We start from the raw sequence: 20,600 nt of genomic DNA, 5'->3' as shown, positions 1-20,600 counted from the left end.
GGAACGTTGATTCACTTTATGATTTACCCCCCCCCCCCATCTGAAAAATGGGTCGACGCCCCTGATACTCTTTATTTATGATTCATGGCAAAAATGCTAACATATTATGTTTATTATGTTATGAAAAATGTAGGCCTATTATACGAATGTTATGGATGCAGAAGAAAACAATAATTCAAGTCAAATCAAATCAAATCAAACCTGTCTCTATTATCAGTCAGCCTCGCTTTGCCACTCGTCAGGATGTGATGATAATGGGCTCTAGTCTCACCATGCAAACAGACCATCACGGAGCTATATTACTACAATGGATGGACTGATGACATGAAAGGATAGCTGCTGTGTTCGGGTTGTATGCTCGTGCTTTCATACCCACATTACAGAATGAGAGTTTTTAACGTACTGCCGAGGCTTTCCCAAGCAACTCGGGATTTTCTGTTTACGACGCGCAGAGTCGTTTATAACTCAACATCCTCATTCACTATAAATTTTACAGAATTTGGTGACAGCATGTCGTCTGATCAAAAGGAACAGAAAACATCACCAGTTCCGACAAATGAAAAGGGTGAATATAAAGGGGCTACGACTGCATTTCGCAACTGGATCACGGCCGATGGAGAATTTCAGCCGGAGAAAAGCCGTTATCATCTGTACGTGTCATTGGCATGCCCGTGGGCTTCCCGAACTCTCGTAACGCGTAAACTAAAGGGGCTGGAGGATACCATTGGAGTTACAGTGGTAGATTGGTTGTTGGGAGAGAAAGGATGGTTCTTCTCGAATGATAAACCGAAGACATCACTTGATACAGTCAACAACTGCAAATATATGAGGGAGATTTACGAGCTTGCAAGCCCGGGTTACACCGGTCGCGTGTCTGTACCCGTACTTTGGGATAAGAAGAACAGAACCATCGTCAACAATGAATCTGCTGAGATCATGCGGATGTTCAACAAGGAGTTCAATGCTTTTTCCGCCACCAAGGAACAAGGAGAATTGGATCTGTGCCCTGCAGATCTTTTGGAAGATATCGATGAGGTTAATTCGTGGATCTATGACTTCATCAACATTGGAGTTTACAAATGTGGCTTCGCAACCAGTCAGGAAGCTTATGATGATGCTGCTCCCAAACTCTTTGCCGCCCTTGACAGAGCCGAAGAAGTGTTGTCTAAATCCCGATATCTTTGTGGAGATAGAATGACAGAAGCCGACATTCGACTCTTCACCACTCTCGTCAGGTTCGATACAGTCTACGCCCATCATTTCAAATGTAACAAGAAGCGGATCGTTGACTACCCGAATCTTTGGGGTTTCACCAGGGATATCCACCAGACGCCAGGAGTAAGTGAGACTGTAGATCAAGAACATATCCAGAAGCACTACCAAGTGAGCCACGTACACATCAATCCGAATCGCATAGTGGCCATTGGGCCCGACCTGGACTTTGATAGCCCACATGGAAGTGGGCCTGCAGACGTAAAATTTTCAAAGTAGATAGTTAGTACTTTAAAGACTTTACTGTTATACCCTTTAGGATTGTAGCCTTATTAATATCTGACATTGTACTTGCTAAAATCTGTTCATAGGCCTATCTATAGTTGTATTCAGTTAAAAAGCAGTCTATAGTTTTCTCAATATAATAGAAACGTTTTCTCAAAATAATGTGTGGATTAGAATATTCAAAGCATTATAAGCGAAACTCTGCGAAAGAATATACATGGAAAGTCTGTTTATCATGACATTGTACAGAAAATAGCTGTCATTTTAGGAATCGATTGGCGTCATATATATTATACATGAATTTTTTTTCATCATATTACTTTGACATTGTAGAATAACGTTCCATCATTAATTCGAAATGTATATACTCCGTTGTGAATTGCCTTGACTGTTCTTCCGTTTTTAAAGGAGAGGTCCTATAATCTTTTTAATACAAACTCGTTTTTTCTGTTTTCGTGGCAATGTTATTTTTAAAAATAACTGAATGGGAAGATCTATTCGAAAGTTAAATGTATTCCGCTATAGACAACTTTGAAGCACGATTATTTTCCCTTTCAACTCACATTACTTTTGTTACCTAATCTAAGATAATAAATTTACTTAGTTTCAACTCTGTAATTATTCATAGTGATATCTCGTAAATGTGACTCTCCAATGTGCAGTGACTCACCATTTCCTACCAGGGGCGGTGATACAAGGAGCGGGGGGCGATCACCCCCTTTGATTTTTTTTATACCTCGAAGTATTGATTAAAAAAAAATCTAGAGGAGAAAAATTGAAGAAAGAAGAAAGGAGAATTTGGAAAAGACTGTCTCGGTCATTACCATGCAATTGAATATAAAAAATCAACCCCATATAGCACGTACCGCCCCTGTATCCAACAAACAGACAAATTTACATTTCCCTTTCTTCCACAAGCAAACAACTGAGAGACCATAGAGACCAGTAGTATTTCATATGTTTTCTTGTCGATATATTCTTACGATAGCATTAAATACATGATTATATACATAATAGCACAGAGTGCCGAACTGCCAATATCGTTTTCATCTCAATTGCGAGAAGGGAGGGTGTTCTTTTCGTGGTTAATATTTTCGCATTTCCATTCTAAACGAAAAACTTCCATTTACAAAATGGCCGACTCCATTATATTCAACCGCCTCGCTAATGCTTTTCAGACAAAAGATTTCTGAACTCTGAAGCACTTTACTCTTCATGGTCGAACTGTACTATTGACTCCAAATATATGCCAGTCAGTAGCGTAGGCAGAGGGTGGTTATAGGGGTTCAAACCCCCCTTATTTTTTTTTTGATATGCAAACCCCCTAAAAATATCTTTTAAGGCCTTTTTTTATTTTCTTTTTTTTTTTATTGCTTTTCATTTTTTTTTTTGGGGGGGGAATAAACGACTTCAAATTTGTCGTTAAGATTTTTTTTTCGGCGGAGTTGGCAACATTTCATTCAGCTTTAACCCCCCCCCCTTAAAAAATTCCTGCGTAAGCTACTGATGCAAGCACATGCGTGAATGTGGCGATATTTAATTGAAGCGATTATGAGAAAAGGGGGTTATGATTATGATCATACAAAAATTATAATACTGGAGGGAAAGAGAGGCGGCAGTGTGAGAAAATGGGTAATTTTTTATAAAAAGTACCGGGGAGATTATCTATCAAATTGCTTTTTATTTGTATTCATAATTTATTTTGTATTCTTCATTTCTTAAAGTATAATCGTGAATTTATTTCAAAATAATGTATATACGTTTACAATTGATTGCAACTTTTTTACAGAATAGATTCGTATTTACTTTTTATTTTGTGAATGATTGATTTTTATATCTTGTGTTGCTCGATCCTATTAAAGGCCAAATCCACTCCGACCAAAACTTGATTTGAATAAACAAAATAAAATCAAACAAGCACAGCACATCTTGTAGATTTCATGATGAAGAAGCTCTTTATCATTAATATTTTTTACAATGGCGAGCAGCAGTCAAATAATGCATAAGACGTGAAATAAAACTGTTCATGTTTTTAAGATTAAATACAAAAATAAATATTGTGTGACACCATCAGCCCCTTTTACCTGTTTGAGTTTTCTTTTCTTGTCATTCATGTTTCAACGTGTTGTGATGGACAACGCGCACTCGGTTAACATACGAGCTAAGTAGTCGGGTGGGATCAACTTATGTCTAGTCACATTTCTGACGTATATTCTAGTCAGAAATAACTCTTTTCTAGTAAAACACGACTAGAAAATAGTAAAATATCACTAGAATAACAGTTGCACCCAGCTGACACGATTAACTCGTCATTTTGACTGATATGTTTTTAAGAGTGTAGCATGTAAAAGTATTCACTTCTCCAGTCTCTAGCAACGCTCTTGCATTTCTAGGATTGAATGACCTGTACGAGAATAAAATAAAGGCCCAAAGTCTTAATTTATTGTATATATGTCTATATTAAAATACATATTTTACGTTGCAAGGAAAAGAAGAGGGAAAGAAACTGTAGTCATTCTGATACGTATTCTTCTACTTGACAGATGGGGGAAAATGTATGTATAACAGAAAAACAGAGCGAGAGAGTGTGGCAGAGGCAAAATGGTTAGCTAAAGAGGGAGTGGGGGTGCTCAAGCACCCCAACATTTTCTTGGGTGCTTGAATTAAAAAGCAAATGTTAATACCATAGGTACCACACCCTGGAGTTCAGTTTTGTGTCAAATGTAAAAATTTGACCCAAGTCACGTTTATTTTGGAGCGAGAACCCCCTTTTGTTGCTTGTCTTATTTTCCCTCCAAAACTGCACCCTCTTCATAAATCTTTCCCAAGCCCCTGGAGATAGCGAGAAAGAGGGGGGGGGGGTGTGAGGGGTGGAGAAAGATGCCCCCACCATGCGCAATGTGTAGGAGGACAAGCTATAGGGAGAGGGTAAAACGAGGCTAAGCGGAGAGAGGGAGGAGCAGAATATTTTCTATTTGTGAGGGCACTGAAAACGTGCCCTTTTTATGCAAGAAAATGCCCTTACGTACATGTATCCACCTCCTCCCTGATGAGGACCCTTTTTGTGTGAGCAAGTACGTGTCCCCTTGCCTTCTTGTAACTGCCCTTTCTCGAACCAGTGCCTCTTTTTACCCAAGAAAAGTGCCCCTCATGAACGTGTACTGGCACCCTTTCACCTGAGGAGGACCCGTTTTAGGTGTAACAAACTGCCCTTTCTCGTATAAGCATGATAAGTGCTTACATTTCCAAAAATGCCGCCTCTTGAAGGTATTCAGTGCCCCTTTCTCCTGAGGAGGACCCTCTTTGTGTGAGCAAGTGTCCTCTTTTCTTCTTGTAAGTGCTCTTAGAAAAGTGCCCCTCATGAACGTGTTCTGTGCTCTGTGCACCTTTCGCCTGAGAAGGACCCGTTTTATTTGTCCCTTTGAAACAAGAAAACAATATTTCCATTATTATGTTTTTTTTAGAATAATCCTGCGTGTGTTTAGTTTCATGAGTCATGTGAGTGGGGTGTATAAGCAGTGGCGTAGAGATTGTGGGCTCTTGCCACCCCCCAAAAAAATCATAACCAAGAAAAAGAAGAGAAAAGGGTGAATTATGATATGTAAAAATATTGGATTTTCGTTAAAAATGTCAAAGTTTCCGCTCGCTCACAGCTTCTTATAAATTATATGTGATACGACATATCTAGCCCCTTCATTTTTTTTTGCTCATTGCGACGCTGTAGATACGACATTTTTCTTTGTTTTAAGGTAGTTCCCTTTTCGAAGGAAAAGGTGCCCTTTTTCCCTGTGCCCCCCCCCCCCACTTTCAACTTAGCGCCCAAATGAGAAATTGCAAAGAGCGGGAGAATAGAATAATAAAGAGAAAGATATTTTTGGGGGGAGGGAAGGAGAAGATGCCAGTGGGTATGGCGGTATAGATATCAATCACAAAATCAATTGTTACATTTTCAAGAAATGCTTAAAGGACAAGTCCACCCCAACAAAAACTTGATTTGAATAAAAAGAAAAAAATTCAACAAGCATAACACTGAAAATCGGATGTAAAATAATAAAGTTATGGCATTTTAAAGTTTCACTTCATTTCACAAAATAGTTATGCACATCTCGGTCGGTATGCAAATGAGGGAACTGATGACATCACTCACTCACTATTTCTTTTATATTTTATTATATGAAATATGAAATATTTTGATTTTCTCGTCATTGTCATGCGAAATGAAGTTTCATTCCTCCCTGAACACGTGGAAATCTATCATTTTAACATTTTGTGCTTCAGGCAAGGAGGTCTAATCGTCAAATTCATAAAAATTGAAATGTTGTATAATTCAAACAATAAAAAACAAAATAAATAGTTGGATGTAACTGGCTCGTTCATATAACTATTTTGTTAAAAATAAGCGAAACTTTGAAATGTCATAACTTTCTTATTTTACATCCGATTTTTATGACATTTTCAGGATTGTGCTTGTCTGATTTTTCTCTATTGATTCAAATTAACATTTTTCTGAGGTGGACTTGACCTTTAAAGAAAGATTGTGCTCTTACAGAAGAAACATTAAGATTTAGTCAAAATTGGACTGGCGGGGGATGCAATTGGAACAGACATACCTGAAACCATTTTTCAGGAAGGATATAGTAACAAAAATGATAAAAATCTTTCTAGGCCATTAATTTTAGTAAAAGTTAATAACACAGCGCAATTTCTTGGTTATTGAATGGCTTTTTCATTTCCTGTTGCTACATGTATTTTCATTGAAACATTTCTAAATAATGTTCCACAATCACACAATCAATGGCATCTCCTTGTCTACTTCTTTTCTAATAAACTTCAAAGGGCTCTGTGTATAGCCTAAATAAAATATCTCCCAATCTTGTGCATCTAGACTTGGCAGCGTCCCTCACTTCTCTTCCCTCTGACCCGATTTGACCCTATTTTATCATGCTTATAGTAAACACTCACTCGATCGATCGCTAAGCTGTCTAGACTCACATAAATATGAAAAATGGTTCAATTTGCTTTTGTATTTTTCAAATGAGAGAATATCATGGCACATTCTTTCATTTTTCTTATCACTTAAAGACTGGACAATATGTGAATAGGCTAAGAACAAAATATTATAGATTTATAAGTTAAACCACCATTTGACATAGTACATCTCCAACCAATTTCAGTTTCATACTGAGGTATTTTATTCTTTATACTAAATTTCATTCTTAACGATAATCATTTCAAATTCCGTATAAAAATAATTATTGAAAGAGATCCGGGCACCGCTGCAAAAAAAATAACTTGGTGGTAACAATGTATTTTAAACCTCCTTGCAATACTATCCAATGGCAACTACCATGGTAATTATGTTCAATATCACAATCAAGGATTCAGTTGATATTATCAAGTACCAATTATACACCAATGTCCCCTAGATGGCTAATCTGTAACAATTAACGTACCGTTAGTAATATGTGTGCACTTGGAGTTTGACGGTACAATGGATGGAATGTACAAATAATATTTTATTTTCACCACCCGATCGCTGATAGAGGTCTACTCGGTTTTACATGCATATCGATTCGTCCTGGGGAGCGTTTCATCAACATTTTCGCCCGACAAGTTGTCAGATCTTACAACTTTCCTTGATAATGATTGGCTGAGAGTCACTGTTACCATAATAACTGTCGGAAAAACAGTACTTGCCGGATAAAACGTCCAATATGTCCTTGCATGAAACGATCCCCTGATATTGTACATTTGTTTCAAAGTTGCAGAGTCATCGGGCATGTGATAACGAATATGATTAAAGGCATTATTTACTTAACCTCTATTTTGGAAGTGCATGGTTTAAAACGACGCAAGAAAGTATACATCTTTTACCTTCGGAAACAAAATAAACAACAAATATTTCGATGCAATGCATTCGATTGAATCAATACAATACAAGACTCACACTAAACAAGATCTTTTCAAATTCCAGATTTTAAACACAAAACTAATGACAATATAGTGCCCCGTTGTATGAATAATGATTATAATAATAATAATAATAATGATAATAAATTTGTAATATCAAGGTGACTTTGACATCCAATAGAAATTTCCATGGTCAAAATACAACGCACAGCATCAAATAAAGATCAAATATTTAAAGCTAGAAGTACACTGCTGATATAGAGTAGGCATTACTCTTTAATTCATAAGTGTGCCAGTCTTAATTTCAGAATGAGACTGTTTGACATTAAAGGCTATCCAAATGGGTACTCCTTGCGATCCTATAAATCATGTTGGTATTACAACTTTATTATTATCTTTATTATGGTATGAAATGTATGTCATGATTATATAGAAACATAACTATGATTTTAAACAAAAATCGAACACCAAGCAAATAAGTCTCTTATTGAATGATCAAATGTCTGTAAGTACTGTCACCATTATTAATTAAATCTGATCATTCCTGCACTTTTGAAGACAATGTCAAGATGATAAAGTACACACATTATGTGAAAACGGGCTCGACCTATTTCTGGAATTGGACATCTCTGCCGTGAAGACTATTGAAGTCAAGATCTGGACCGATGGCCACAATGCGATGTGGGTTGATGCTATTATGGCTCACTTGGTAGTGCTTCTGGATGTGTTCTTGATCTACAGTCTCACTTACACCTGGCGTCTGGAAAATATCCCTGGTGAAACCCCAAAGATTCGGGTAGTCAACGATCCGCTTCTTGTTACACTTGAAATGGTGGGCGTAGACTGTATCGAACCTTATGAGAGTGGTGAAGAGTCGAATGTCGGCTTCTGTCATTTTATCTCCACAAAGGTAACGGGATTTAGACAGCACTTCTTCGGCTCTATCAAGGGCGGCAAAGAGCTTGACGGCAGCTTCATCGTAAGCTTCCTGACTTGTCGCAAACCCGCATCGGTAAACACCGTTGTTGATGTTCTCGTAGATCCAGGAGTTGATTTCATCAATATCTTTCAAAAGATCTGGAGGGCATAGATCCAATTCTTGTTGTTTCTTGGTGGCCGAGAAGGAATTGAAATCATTGTTGAGCATGCGTATGATTTCTGAAGATTCGTTGTTGACGATGGTTTTGTTTTTCTTATCCCACAGGACTGGCACCGACACACGTCCCGAGTAGTCAGGGCTAGCTAGTTCATAAACTTCCCTCAAATATTTACAGTTGTTCACAGTGTCGAGTGACGTCTTTGGCTTATCTTCAGAGAAAAACCACCCATTATCTCCGAGCAACCAGTCCACCACAGTGACTCCAATGACATCCTCCAGTCCCTTCAGTTTGCGGTAGATCAGTGTACGGTGGGCCCACGGGCAGGCGAGGGAAACGTAGAGGTGGTAGCGGCCCGACTCCGGCTGAAATTCCCCGTCGGCTGTTATCCAGTTTCGGAACACCGATGCATGGCGCTTAAATTCACCTTTCTTGGTTACACTGTCTTTCCATGAAGGTTCCACCTTCTGTCTCTTCGCAGAAGACATGTTTTAAATCTTATTCGAAATTGTTTCTTGTTCCGTTACGTTATTAGACTATCGCAGAACGAGTGGATCCAATCGATATACAGTAAAAGAGAGAGCTAAATCACATGTACAGAGAATAAACAAACCCAGACAAACGTACCATATATACCAGGGCAGTGTGAGCAAACAGGTGTATTCAAGCATTAACTGTGAGGAATGATTCAGCAATATTTACCTCCGCTCCCACACCCCTTGAATGATTAATGGAAGGGAGTCGGGGCAGTGCAACGCTAATTGTTCGAGGATTGGAAAGCTTGTTCGAGGGGGTGGGGTGGGGGCTTGACAATATTGAATTTGAATTTGAAACTGAATTTAAGCGCCTCAATAAAAAATGTCCATGACAGCTAAAAGCTAAATGTTACTTGTTACCAACAACAGAGGAATCACATTGAAATGTATGCCATCAATGGGGGGGGGGCATGCCATTGGGGATATTCCCAAATAAGAGATAGGGCTATATACTTATACATCACACAATAACCAATATTGGAAGTTTGTATATTATAGCAGCCTGAGGTTTTAGACTAAGAAACAGAAGCTCAACAAAGTCGCGTGCGACCTCCTGGGTGACCTTGTACGAGGTCAGATTCTGTCTGCGGTCAGTCGGTCTCTATCCCACATAAATATATCTTCGCCATGTCCTCACCAGGTGAACTCTTGCTTGACCATGTGACGTCATTGCCCATTCTTCTCGCTCACTATTATAACCGCACGGATTATATCATTTTTTTTTGGGGGGGGGGGTAGGTGGGGGTATACGTACATTATATTACCATTCCATTTTGGTCGTTCAGAGATACACATGGTAAAGGCTCTTTAATATTTTGAAGCGTGCTTATTGATGGTAATTTTTAATGATCTAGACATAACTTACTGAAGTAAAGTTGGGTATGATGACCAAATAGCATGCTAGCACTAATAAGGCTGAATGGTGCCCCAAAACTGTTGGGTGTATATTATGAGAGACAATAATCATAACTCCAATATTAAGCCTAGTCTGCTCGACTTTCAAAAGTAGCTGTTATTCATCTCAAATAATGTGTAGAAAATGAGTGAGTATACAAATTAGAGTCTTATCATAGGAAGCTGTTGGCCGAGAAAACGGGTTGTGTTCCTTTAAATCCTCGTTAGAAGTAAGATGAGAGAGGGCGTCTAGGGCAGCCATTCTCAATTAATTTTGTTGAAGCGCCAAATTTCTTGTTGAGAATCCAGACTGCTCCACTATCCAAAACGCAAAGAGTTTAATATTGTGGTATGGGGATGCAGGACCACCTGAAGAGCAGAAAGCCTTTTAAATGGCCGAGAGGGGTTCTCAATCAACAGAAGATTTGAAAATACCAACATACTACACAATTTATTTTTAAAAAATGATAAGTAATTTGCTCAAATTAGTGTTAATTGTTATGTTTCTGTATTACATTTTGTTCTTGATGAGGGCCTTGTTTAAAAAGCAAACTGGGTATGTTGATCAGTGGTAGAGCGTCAGCCTCATGAACAGGAGGCCGTGGGTTCGATCCCCAACAGAGTCATACAACAAAAATATATATAGGAATGGAACCTTCTGCCTTCTTGCTTGGCGCTCTGCATTTAAATTGGAGAAGGGTAGTAATAACATACATGGAAATGCAGGGCCCGCTGCAGTTCCCTAACCGAAATGCCTACCCTGAGTAACTAAAACGTAATTATGATTATTATTGTTATTAAAAGCACTGTTCACAAATTTATGTTCACATATTATGTACATAGTCTTTGTACCAATCGTAAATGAATACATTTATAATAGATCCTCCATAATAGGGCTTATCGAATGCTAGATTACACAAAATCAGAGGAAATCAAATAGCATTTAGATTTTAAAAATAGCTGAGTTTTTATTTTTCCTTTGTAATTAAACGATCAAACCTCAATTACAGATTAATACTAGATCAACCTTTTATTTTCTGTTTTTTTTTCTTTTTCTATACCGGCTCCCACGCGCCACTCCGGAAAGCTCGGTGCGCCACCATTTGAGAATCCCAGTTTTAGGGTATCGATTCGGGGCATCACAAACCACAATATAAACCTACAAAATAGTGGAAATAGTACATATAAAGATGGATTGAACAAATTCTGGATGGGTATAATACCACATGCATGATTGAGAGCATATTTTGGTAGAAAATGTTTATCTGTTCAAAAGATGACAGGGGGAATTTATTCGAATATATTATGCATCATTATGTAAATGAAAAGGAGATGTTTCGAGCTGACAAAGGGACGAGACCGTATATTTAACATTCTGGGCCTTTACAACATTAACAATTCTGACCGAAACCGAGTCACATTTTAAATATTTCATTGTTTTGTTAAATCTTTTTATTTAATAAAAAATAGTTCAGAAAAGATGGGAAATAATAATATCCAAATTCTTAAAGGTACGTGTATAACTTAGTGCCATAAGTATTATAGGTCTATAATTTTCTTAAAGCGTGCTATTAATATTATTGTGCAAACCATTCCTCATCTCCCTCATAGGATACTCATGAGTTTTCGACAGTTTATTTATTATTTCATTATAGAGTTTTGGGGTTTTGACTAACCTTATGATAATAATAATAATGATAATAATAACAACAACAATAATAACAAGCCTATAGCGCACCTATCCACTTTGTTAGGTGCTCAAGACGCTCCTATATTATCTACCCTATATTCATGTAATTGTTTTTTGTATACAAATCATCTTATTTGAATATTCATTATTTACTACTTTAATACAAATCTGCAAATAAACCATGCACACCACCTCCAGGACCAGGCAGATCACCACAGGCAAGCTGTAACAGCCCATATACACGAGCGCATAGCATGACGTGTTTTTGACGTTCATAACAAAGGCCGTGTTCATGATCTCTCCACGTTCAGTGAACACATTAGTTTAGTACAAATGCAATTAGCGTGTGATATACCGCAGAACTATACAACGTTGAGGAAGCTAGTATATATAATAGTAAGAAGGATATTTTGTGGACAGTATGTTATGATCTCATTTTAAGGCAAGGTAAGCTCACTTCTGTGCACCTTCCATGCAAGAATATGTATTATGACTTTGGCCTATTATCGTGATGATGTAATGTTATTCGATTTTGTAATACTGGTATACCAATTCCGTTACAGGGGGATTCAATACAGGTGGGCGTGTTTCAAAATTGTCGTAATCATGTCGGACGGAATTCGATAGAAAAACTGCTGTCATTTTTTGTTCCAGAGATAGAGGCCTACTATTATTTTGCCTGTATATAGATATCATACTTGGGTACCAAGATATTATGATAACTTTCCAATCGTCTTCTCTAAATTTGTCTAGGGCAGCAAAAATTGACCATGTCGGACGGAATCTATATGGTCCCCTGACTTTGTTGTTTGAAGTTGTATTCCACTGGCGTAAATCCGTGTTGATGGGTGGGGGGATGACTGAAATATTTTGGCATTTTTTCGCAATCATGTTTTAGATATGCAAGGAATTGTCATCGATATGTCCACACTGGCGTTCCGTGGGTCACGGCATTGTGGGGGCATGAGCAATTTTTTGAATCACTGAGTGAGCGCGCGAAGCGCGAGCTGAATTTTTTTATATTCACACCTAAAAAGGGACATTATGATCAAATTTATGTCATCATGATAGGTACCTGTCTTGTTAAACAATGCGAGCGCGAAGCGCGAGCTGAAATTTTCGTATATTTTGAACCCAAACAGCGAGATTTTAAGGAATATATTTTAGGAATCCATTAAGAGTATGCATATCTCACCATAGTCATCTAATACGAGTGCCAAGCGCTTGCTGATTTTATTAGAATTACATCTGAACACATGAAACACTTTTTGTAGTCTTTGCAATCATGATTATCATACGCATCTCACCAATCAAATATTGCGAGCGCGAAGCGCGAGCTGAAATTTAGGTAATTCAGACCTGAAGTGGGGGCATTCTAAGGTTTCTTTGTAGGAATTAACTAGGACCATATAGGTATTTCATTAACCAAATGATGCGAGCGGGAAGCGCGAGCTGAAAATTTTTGATATTTAGATCAGAAGGGACATTTTAAGGACTGATTTTTAGGAATTCATGAAGAGCAGACATATCTCACCAATCCACTTATGCGAACGTATTCACGGACAGGAAATGTTTATATACGAAGACCTTAACATGGGTCAATCACTTTTTGAGTCATGTAAAAGAAGCATATGTCACTTATGATAACTCAAGTGCTAGGAAATATATTTGGTTTATATTGACTTAAAAACGTGATGTTTTAGTACAACAGGATTATATATCTTGTTAAACAGACAATGCGACCACCCGGAAAAATGGAGACGTAGGCCCTGGGCAAATTATATGTTTCATAAAGTTATGATAAAAATGTTTCTTTTGTAATGTAACATAAATAATTATAACATAACATTATAGTGAATAATGTTTTCTTCTTTCCCACTACGTTTCTCTTCCTTTCTTCCTTTCCCCGTTTTTTTTTTTTTTTTTTTTTTTTGGGGGGGGGGTTAGCCGATGGGGGGGGCATGTGCCCCCCGGTAGTTACGCCACTGTATGTCCATATGGCAATACCCCTCCGATATTGTTATCTTTTTACCCATGAGGGTTTGATGGTTTTATTAGAGATTACTTCAAAATGTTTTGAAATTTTTTCATATATTCTTGGGATTGGGTCTGATCTATCCAATGAAAGTAAAAAATTTGACAGAATGTTACACTTGAATGAGCACTGTCCATTTTTGTAAAGCTCGCAGAAATCTGTTTGCGCAGAAATGCTCGTTTTCACGCTGTGTTAAGGGGAAAAGGCGAAATCAAACTTACCCTGCGAAACATTTCTCATACATTTTCCTTGCACTTTGAGTCAATTGAAGTAAAACGGATACATGCAAGCATTTTGTAACAATAATTTTGCCACCAAAATTAAAATTTTAACACTTAGTAAGCACAACCTTTGCCCTTTTTTATGCCAGCTTGATCTGAGGACATAACTAAATCTAAAGAAAAGCTGATATCAGACATCTCCAACATTTTTTCTTTTTTAATATTGAAATGAATTACTCTTGTTCATTTGAAAATAATGATACATATTTTAAATGATGTAAGTGTACAGGATTTTGATTTTTTTTCAATCATAAGTACAATGTAATTAGAAACCAATCTCATTTTTGCTATTGCCACTCAATAGATACAAAATGCAATCTTGTATACGTATAATTTATGAAATTCATATAAATACAAAAATCTGTGGTAACAATTTCAAAATAGATTCAATAATAAATGATAAATCCGATAAAATGACCACCCAAAAGTACATATATCTTTGCATTAAAAAAGAAATTGTGCGAGCAGGGGACAGAAAAATGAAGCATAATAGGGGAAAGTGGGGGAAAACGGACCCACCCCGTTATATCTGTGAAATGACAGCATAACTAAGTTAACGGACCTAGTTCATGAATCTTGGCTATAAGGTTAAACAATAGACAGAACATCGTGCCCGAGTTTCAGGTCACATGACCAAGATCAAATGTAGTTTAGGGCAATGAACTAAGACCATGTTGGGGGAATCAATATCGAAATCTTAACCTAAGGTTATAAGTTTTGAAATGCCATCACAACTTAGAAAGTATATGAACCTAGTTCATGAAACTTACACATAAAGGTAATGAAGTATTACTGAATATCCTGCTTGAGTTTCAGGTCACATGACAAAGGTCATTTAAGGTCAATGAACTTTGGCCATGTTGTAGGTAATTGTTAAATTGCCATCACCTTTGAAATAAAGAAATGATTATAATCATATTTAATGAAATATGGACATTGGAGAATCCAGTATCATTGCTCATCTTGCACAAGTCGTAGGTCATTAGATCAAGGTCAAATATTATTTAGGGTCAATGAACATAGTATTTTTGATATTATATGAATGTTGTTTTTGTGAATAATTATTTCTTACTCATATTAAAAGTCAGCTCTGCTGCTATATTCAATCGAGTAATGCAGGTGAGACCGCCAGAGGCGCTCCATCACTTGTTATTTACTTCATCAATTGCGAAACTTCAATAGTGTTTGTTAATAATGCAGACTTTCTACGAATACATCCAATCTGTATTGATGTATGATCCCCTCCCCCATATTCGACAATTGTGGATTTGCCCAAAAATATCATTCCGTACGTATTCGACTTTTAAAAGATAAAAATGAAATGATTGATAATACTTAACATTAACTTGATAATAATAATTTTTTATGGTGTGTCGAATTTCCAGTTATGTATTTCATAGTGTTATCATAAAGGCCAAATTACGTAGGCCTATTCCTTTTTTTAAATAAAAATGTATAACAATAATAATGAATATTTGTATTTCATTGTCTTTACTTCAACTTTCAGGGGAGCAATGGATGTCGATGAGATCGTCTCTAGTTTCGAATACAATGATATTTCATTTGTAAGGTTTGAGCAAACGGACCTGTATGGCGTCGCTAGGTCCAAGACGATTCCTGCCCAACACTTCAAGAATAAAGCTGTGAATGGACTCAACTTCTACCTTGGTCACCTCGGCTATGATCCTAAAGCTGGATTTGTAGAGGACAGTGCCTATACTGCAGCGGCAGGGCAATGTGATGCCGTCTGTTTCCCAGACCTTGAAACTTACCAAAAACTGCCATGGAGCAAGAGAACTGCTCGGATTCTGATCGAGCCAACGTACAAGGGAAAGTTGGTTGAAGCCCATCCGAGGGTGGTGGCAAGGAGGCAACTGGAGAAGCTGAAGGAGATGGGATATTCGCTTCTCTCAGCTCACGAGCACGAGTTCTATCTGGTGGAGAAGGAATCTCAGAAACCCATCGATGATGTTGTCAACATCCGGTCTACGATTCGGCTGGCTGCTTGTGAAGATATAGTATACACCTTTTTGGATGGATTGATGGGTGCTGGTGTTGATATGGAATGTGCAGAGACCGAGTACGGCCCTGGGCAAATTGAGATCTCGTACAGACCAGCGTTTGGGATTCGAGCAGCGGACAACGCTCATACTTACAAGACAGGAATTAAGGAGATGGCTCTCAAGAATGGCTACATGGCAACCTTCATGTCCAAACCATTCCCTAGCAGGAGCGGATCAGCTTGTCATTTCTGTCATTCCCTGTGGGACATCCCAGGTGAGACACCTCTACTCTACGATGCCGACCGTCCTACAGGGCTTACACCCGTTGGTGAACATTGGATTGCTGGTCTCCTCGAGCACACTCCTGCAATCTCTTTGCTTATGGCACCAACTATCAACTGCCTGAAGCGATATCTTCCAAACTCCTTTGCACCATCCAATGCAACGTGGGGCATAGACAATCGCACGTGCGCTATACGAGTAAAACTGAATGGTAAAGAAGGTACCTATATCGAGAATCGATTAGGGGCCAGTGGTTGCAATCCTTATATCGCCTTAGCTGCTACCGTTGCTGCAGGAATGGATGGTATCAACAGGAAGCTTCCATTGCTACCCTGTGTGAAAGAAACCGGAAATGCCTACAACCTTGAGGACATCCCACCTGATACTGCGAACGTTCCAACCGATATGGAAGAAGCCATGAGAACTCTCCAAGCAGACGATGTCATTACTTCGGCTCTTGGGAAAGAGTTCATAGAATGCTTCCTTGCTGCAAAGAGACATGAAATTCTTCTACAAGAAAAGAATGAAGAAAATTGGGAACAAGATCTCTTTTTTGAATATATGTAGAGCTGAGATTAGATCACAAAAACTGTACGCACAATAATTAATGTTATACGTGGTATCTCAGACTTGTACACTGCATCATTGCTTGATTGAGATCTGATATTGACGATTAGGTCTATGAGTGTGGACTCTCTGAGATATTTATCTTTCAATAAATGTACCAATATGATGACATTTATAAGACAGGTACATTTACCTCGCTACAATACTAAGGATTTATTTTGTGGAAATACTTATTACTAAGCTATGCATCGTAATGTTTATCATAGGGTCTTTTTCTTGTGAATAATTAGCATCGATATTCCTTCCCACATCTTGCCCCCCCCCCTTCTCTCTCTCACCATCTCACCTCCCCTCTCTTTCTTTCCATGCCTGTCTTTGCCAGCTCTTTCTTTTTCTTACGACTCAGTCTCTTCTCTGTCTGTTTATCCATCAGCCATTTTACAATCTTCCCATTTCATTTCCATCTGTCCATTCTCTATTATGTAACTTTTATGTAAGAAAGGACCGTAGTATGAATTTTGTCTAGGTCAAGTAATATTATAATGAACTGATGATCGAAGGCCCAATTATACGTTGTTGTTTATTATCTTGAAATGATACAGTAAGCTATGGCCCTATGAAGCAGGGGTGCTGAATCACCCTAAGATTTTCCTCATAGGCAGAACGCCCTAGAATTCTGGTTGGTGTGTCAAATTGGAGAAATGTATGAACAATGACCAACAATTTGTGTCGACCCCCCCCCCCCTTTATTTTTTGCTTATAAAGGAAACCAAAACCCAAGAAGAGAAACAATCTTATTGGGAAAATGAGAGGAACAATTAAAAAAAAGTTTCCTCAAAATCGGATATGAATTTTTGATAGGATGTATTGTGAACGCAAAAATAAAAATAAAACAAACAACAAATAAGCAAGTTATGGTCGTTTGAAAAGTCTCGTCGTAATTTCTTTAGGGATCCTCAAATTGGCAAACGTGCTTCAAAATTCTTGATTTTGTGGACAACTCTCCATTTGTTTTGTACACAAATTTTCAGATTTCCTCATTATCTTTCAAGTTGCATCTTGCCTCCTGAGCACAATATATGTCATTAGAAAACATAATTTACATCACATATGTCAAGGTCAGGAGAAGATCATGTGAAATATGTAAAATAAAGGGGAAAATCTGAAAATTTGTGTACAAATCAAATGGAGAGTTGTCCGCAAAATTAGCCATTTTGAAGCACGTTTGCCAATTTGAGGATCCCCATAGAAAATACAATACTTTATAAACGTCCATAACTTGCTTATTTCATAACCGATTCTGATAAAACTTTTTTTTATTTTCATATTGTTCCTCTCATTTTACTCTTTCCAATAAGATTGCTTCTCTTCTTGGGTTTTGGCTTCCTTTAAATTGACTTCAGCACCCCCTCGTTTCAAGGCCCCTGAGGTAAGCCATATACCGTAAAATATTCCATTCTAACTCAGTTGTTATATCAAAGGCAAACAGGGTTGTGGGAAGTGTGTGTATATTATTATTATTATTATTATTTTCATGGTGAATAAAGAAGGGGTTGTGGTAGGTTCAACTTATTCAATAATGAACTCAGATATGGATACAAGTTACACTTCCGGTCTTCAAGTCGATAAATTTCTCAGAACCACTGTTTCATCATCTTGGACCAGAACGAAAATGGAAAAAATATGTTTGCAAAATGTTCATAGTTTAAGAAAAAAAGAAAAATGTTTTTCTTCATCTACTTATAATAGAATAATGCATTCCTTGTATAAAGACTAATAATACAAGCTTATAATTAATTTTGAGATATCATAATAGTGCTAAAACCTGAGTAATTATGTTGCATGAATTATTATGATTATAGAGCGGTGAAAAGCATTGTTAGTGGCTGACTTGTTAGTGACTTAATTGGACTAACAACACTAAGGTAAGCGATGAATTCCAATTACCGGAGTTAGAAATGAATATTCATTATGAATGACGTATTCTGTTGAATCCCGGGGGTGTTGAATTTCGGGAATTGAAGAGTCATAGCAGTGTCATAGCGCGCGTAATTTGATAGCGTTGTAGAGACGTACAAACTATTATGTGGTGCCAAAGAGAACTCGTTTGGGGAAGGGTGTAGAGAACTTATGTTGGTTACCAGACTTATTTTAATTTGTCTTCTCGATCTCGGTAGGTAGGTAAAATATTTTAATCTGGGTATACCCTTGAGCTGAGGGTCAAGTTTGAGAGATAGGCCTAAATAGCAGCTAGACTTAGCTGGCTAGCCAGACCTACTTAGTAGGCTACTGAGCCAGAACTAATTGGTATCAGAGCCTGAGCTGAGGTAGCTACCTAGACGGTATTTTAGTGAGCTACCTCAGCTCAGGCTCGGCTAAGGCTAAGACTAGTTCTGGCTCAGTAGCCTACTAAGTAGGTCTAGCTAGCCAGCTAAGTCTAGCTGCTATTTAGGCCTATCTCTCAAACTTGACCCTCAGCTCAAGGGTATACCCAGATTAAAATATTTTACCTACCTACCGAGATCGAGAAGACAAATTAAAATAAGTCTGGTAACCAACATAAGTTCTCTACACCGTTCTCCAAACGAGTTCTCTTTGGCACCACATAATAGTTTGTACGTCTCTACAACGCTATCAAATTACGCGCGCTATGACACTGCTATGACTCTTCAATTCCCGAAATTCAACACCCCCGGGATTCAACAGAATACGTCATTCATAATGAATATTCATTTCTAACTCCGGTAATTGGAATTCATCGCTTACCCAACAGGTAAACTAACAGCGTGTCTATGCGGCCGGTACAGGTCATTTCGTCTTGAAGCTAATGACGGCATGAATTAGTGATGTATCAAATCGAATAAATCCTAGTTAAAATAAGTTTAATATCTAGTATGTGGGCCAATCAGAAAGATTATATATATATATATATATATATATATATATATTGCATTTTCAGTTTAACCCATTTGCTTTTTAAAACGTTATAATGCCCATTTACGGTTACAAAATTGGCGGAAATGCCCTCAAATATTTCGTTTTAAGATGTAAAATGCTTAATGATTATATTAAATCCATCACTCACTCACTAATGGAGTAACAGAACATGATGATATTCGACTGAGCTGTATATACAGTGCCATAGTACAATTTATTCATGCTTATCCAAAAACTATTAAAATGTTTTCAACATTCAAAATAAGCTTTCATGGTGTCAGACGACTTTTGTGCGAATCACCAAAGCACTAAACTCGATACTTCAAAACTCAAACTTTCTTATCACTATCTAGTAAAGGCTGGTATTTTCCGGTTACATGGGGGGGGGGCTTTTACTGAGATAGCAATTTATTTCCCATCGGTGGCAGATAGGCCTACAATCAGAAAAGGTAACTCCTTAAATCAGGGACAGCCTTTTTATGTGATAGAATCCAAATTTTGACACAACCTATTCTATCATCTTGTGCCTCAATTTCTTTGATCTGATAACCATTAGCGTACCTACGGGGGGAGGAGGGTGCTGAAGAGTGCAAGGGATCCATGCAAGGGACATATCCCTGCCCCCCCCCCCCTGACAAGTCACAACTGATCCCTGACGAACTTGAAGACCTTTTTTTCTTCTTTTTTTTGCTCGTCAATTTTTTTTTCTGGTACGAAATCTTTTATTTGTGGTTGAAGACCTTTATTTTTTTTTGCTTGTCAAATTATTTGGCGGACGAATTTGCCCCCCCCCTTTGGAAAATCCTAGGTACGCCACTGCTGATAACCCTTTATCAAAATTGTATAGTGATCTAGTTAGCTTTTTAAAATC

The 20,600-nt window shown here is 37.7% G+C and overlaps 3 protein-coding genes across 5 annotated transcripts; 2 read left to right on the top strand and 1 right to left on the bottom strand.

The window, feature by feature from the left end:
- The first annotated feature begins 291 nt into the window (after nt 1–291).
- Nucleotides 292–1,747, top strand: LOC121421422 (glutathionyl-hydroquinone reductase YqjG-like). Its single transcript, XM_041616149.1, has one exon. It carries the CDS (start codon nt 355–357, stop codon nt 1,489–1,491), a length of 1,137 nt encoding a protein of 378 aa, XP_041472083.1. The 5' UTR covers nt 292–354; the 3' UTR covers nt 1,492–1,747.
- A 4,759-nt stretch (nt 1,748–6,506) lies between these two features.
- Nucleotides 6,507–9,140, bottom strand: LOC121421325 (glutathionyl-hydroquinone reductase YqjG-like). Its single transcript, XM_041616048.1, has one exon. It carries the CDS (start codon nt 8,990–8,992, stop codon nt 8,015–8,017), a length of 978 nt encoding a protein of 325 aa, XP_041471982.1. The 5' UTR covers nt 8,993–9,140; the 3' UTR covers nt 6,507–8,014.
- A 2,732-nt stretch (nt 9,141–11,872) lies between these two features.
- On the top strand, nt 11,873–19,553 carry LOC121421146 (lengsin-like). Of its 3 annotated transcripts, none has more exons than XR_005970951.1 (2): nt 11,873–12,071; nt 18,151–19,553. XR_005970951.1 is itself a non-coding variant. In XM_041615906.1 (2 exons), exon 2 carries the CDS (start codon nt 15,455–15,457, stop codon nt 16,790–16,792), a length of 1,338 nt encoding a protein of 445 aa, XP_041471840.1. In that variant the 5' UTR covers nt 11,895–12,020; nt 15,448–15,454; the 3' UTR covers nt 16,793–17,959. The 3 variants fall into 3 exon arrangements, 2 of the variants coding, with proteins under 2 accessions (XP_041471840.1, XP_041471770.1); XM_041615906.1 differs by lacking the exon at nt 18,151–19,553 and adding an exon at nt 15,448–17,959 and having other exon boundaries at nt 11,895–12,020; XM_041615836.1 differs by lacking the exon at nt 18,151–19,553 and adding an exon at nt 15,448–17,958 and having other exon boundaries at nt 11,896–12,071.
- Nucleotides 19,554–20,600: the final 1,047 nt, after the last annotated feature.

The sequence above is a fragment of the Lytechinus variegatus genome, chromosome 1 (genome assembly GCF_018143015.1).
Source record: "Lytechinus variegatus isolate NC3 chromosome 1, Lvar_3.0, whole genome shotgun sequence".
Classification (NCBI taxonomy): Eukaryota; Metazoa; Echinodermata; class Echinoidea; order Temnopleuroida; family Toxopneustidae; genus Lytechinus; species Lytechinus variegatus.
Note: the sequence above shows the minus strand (reverse complement) of the source record. Positions and strands in the feature narration are given on the sequence as shown.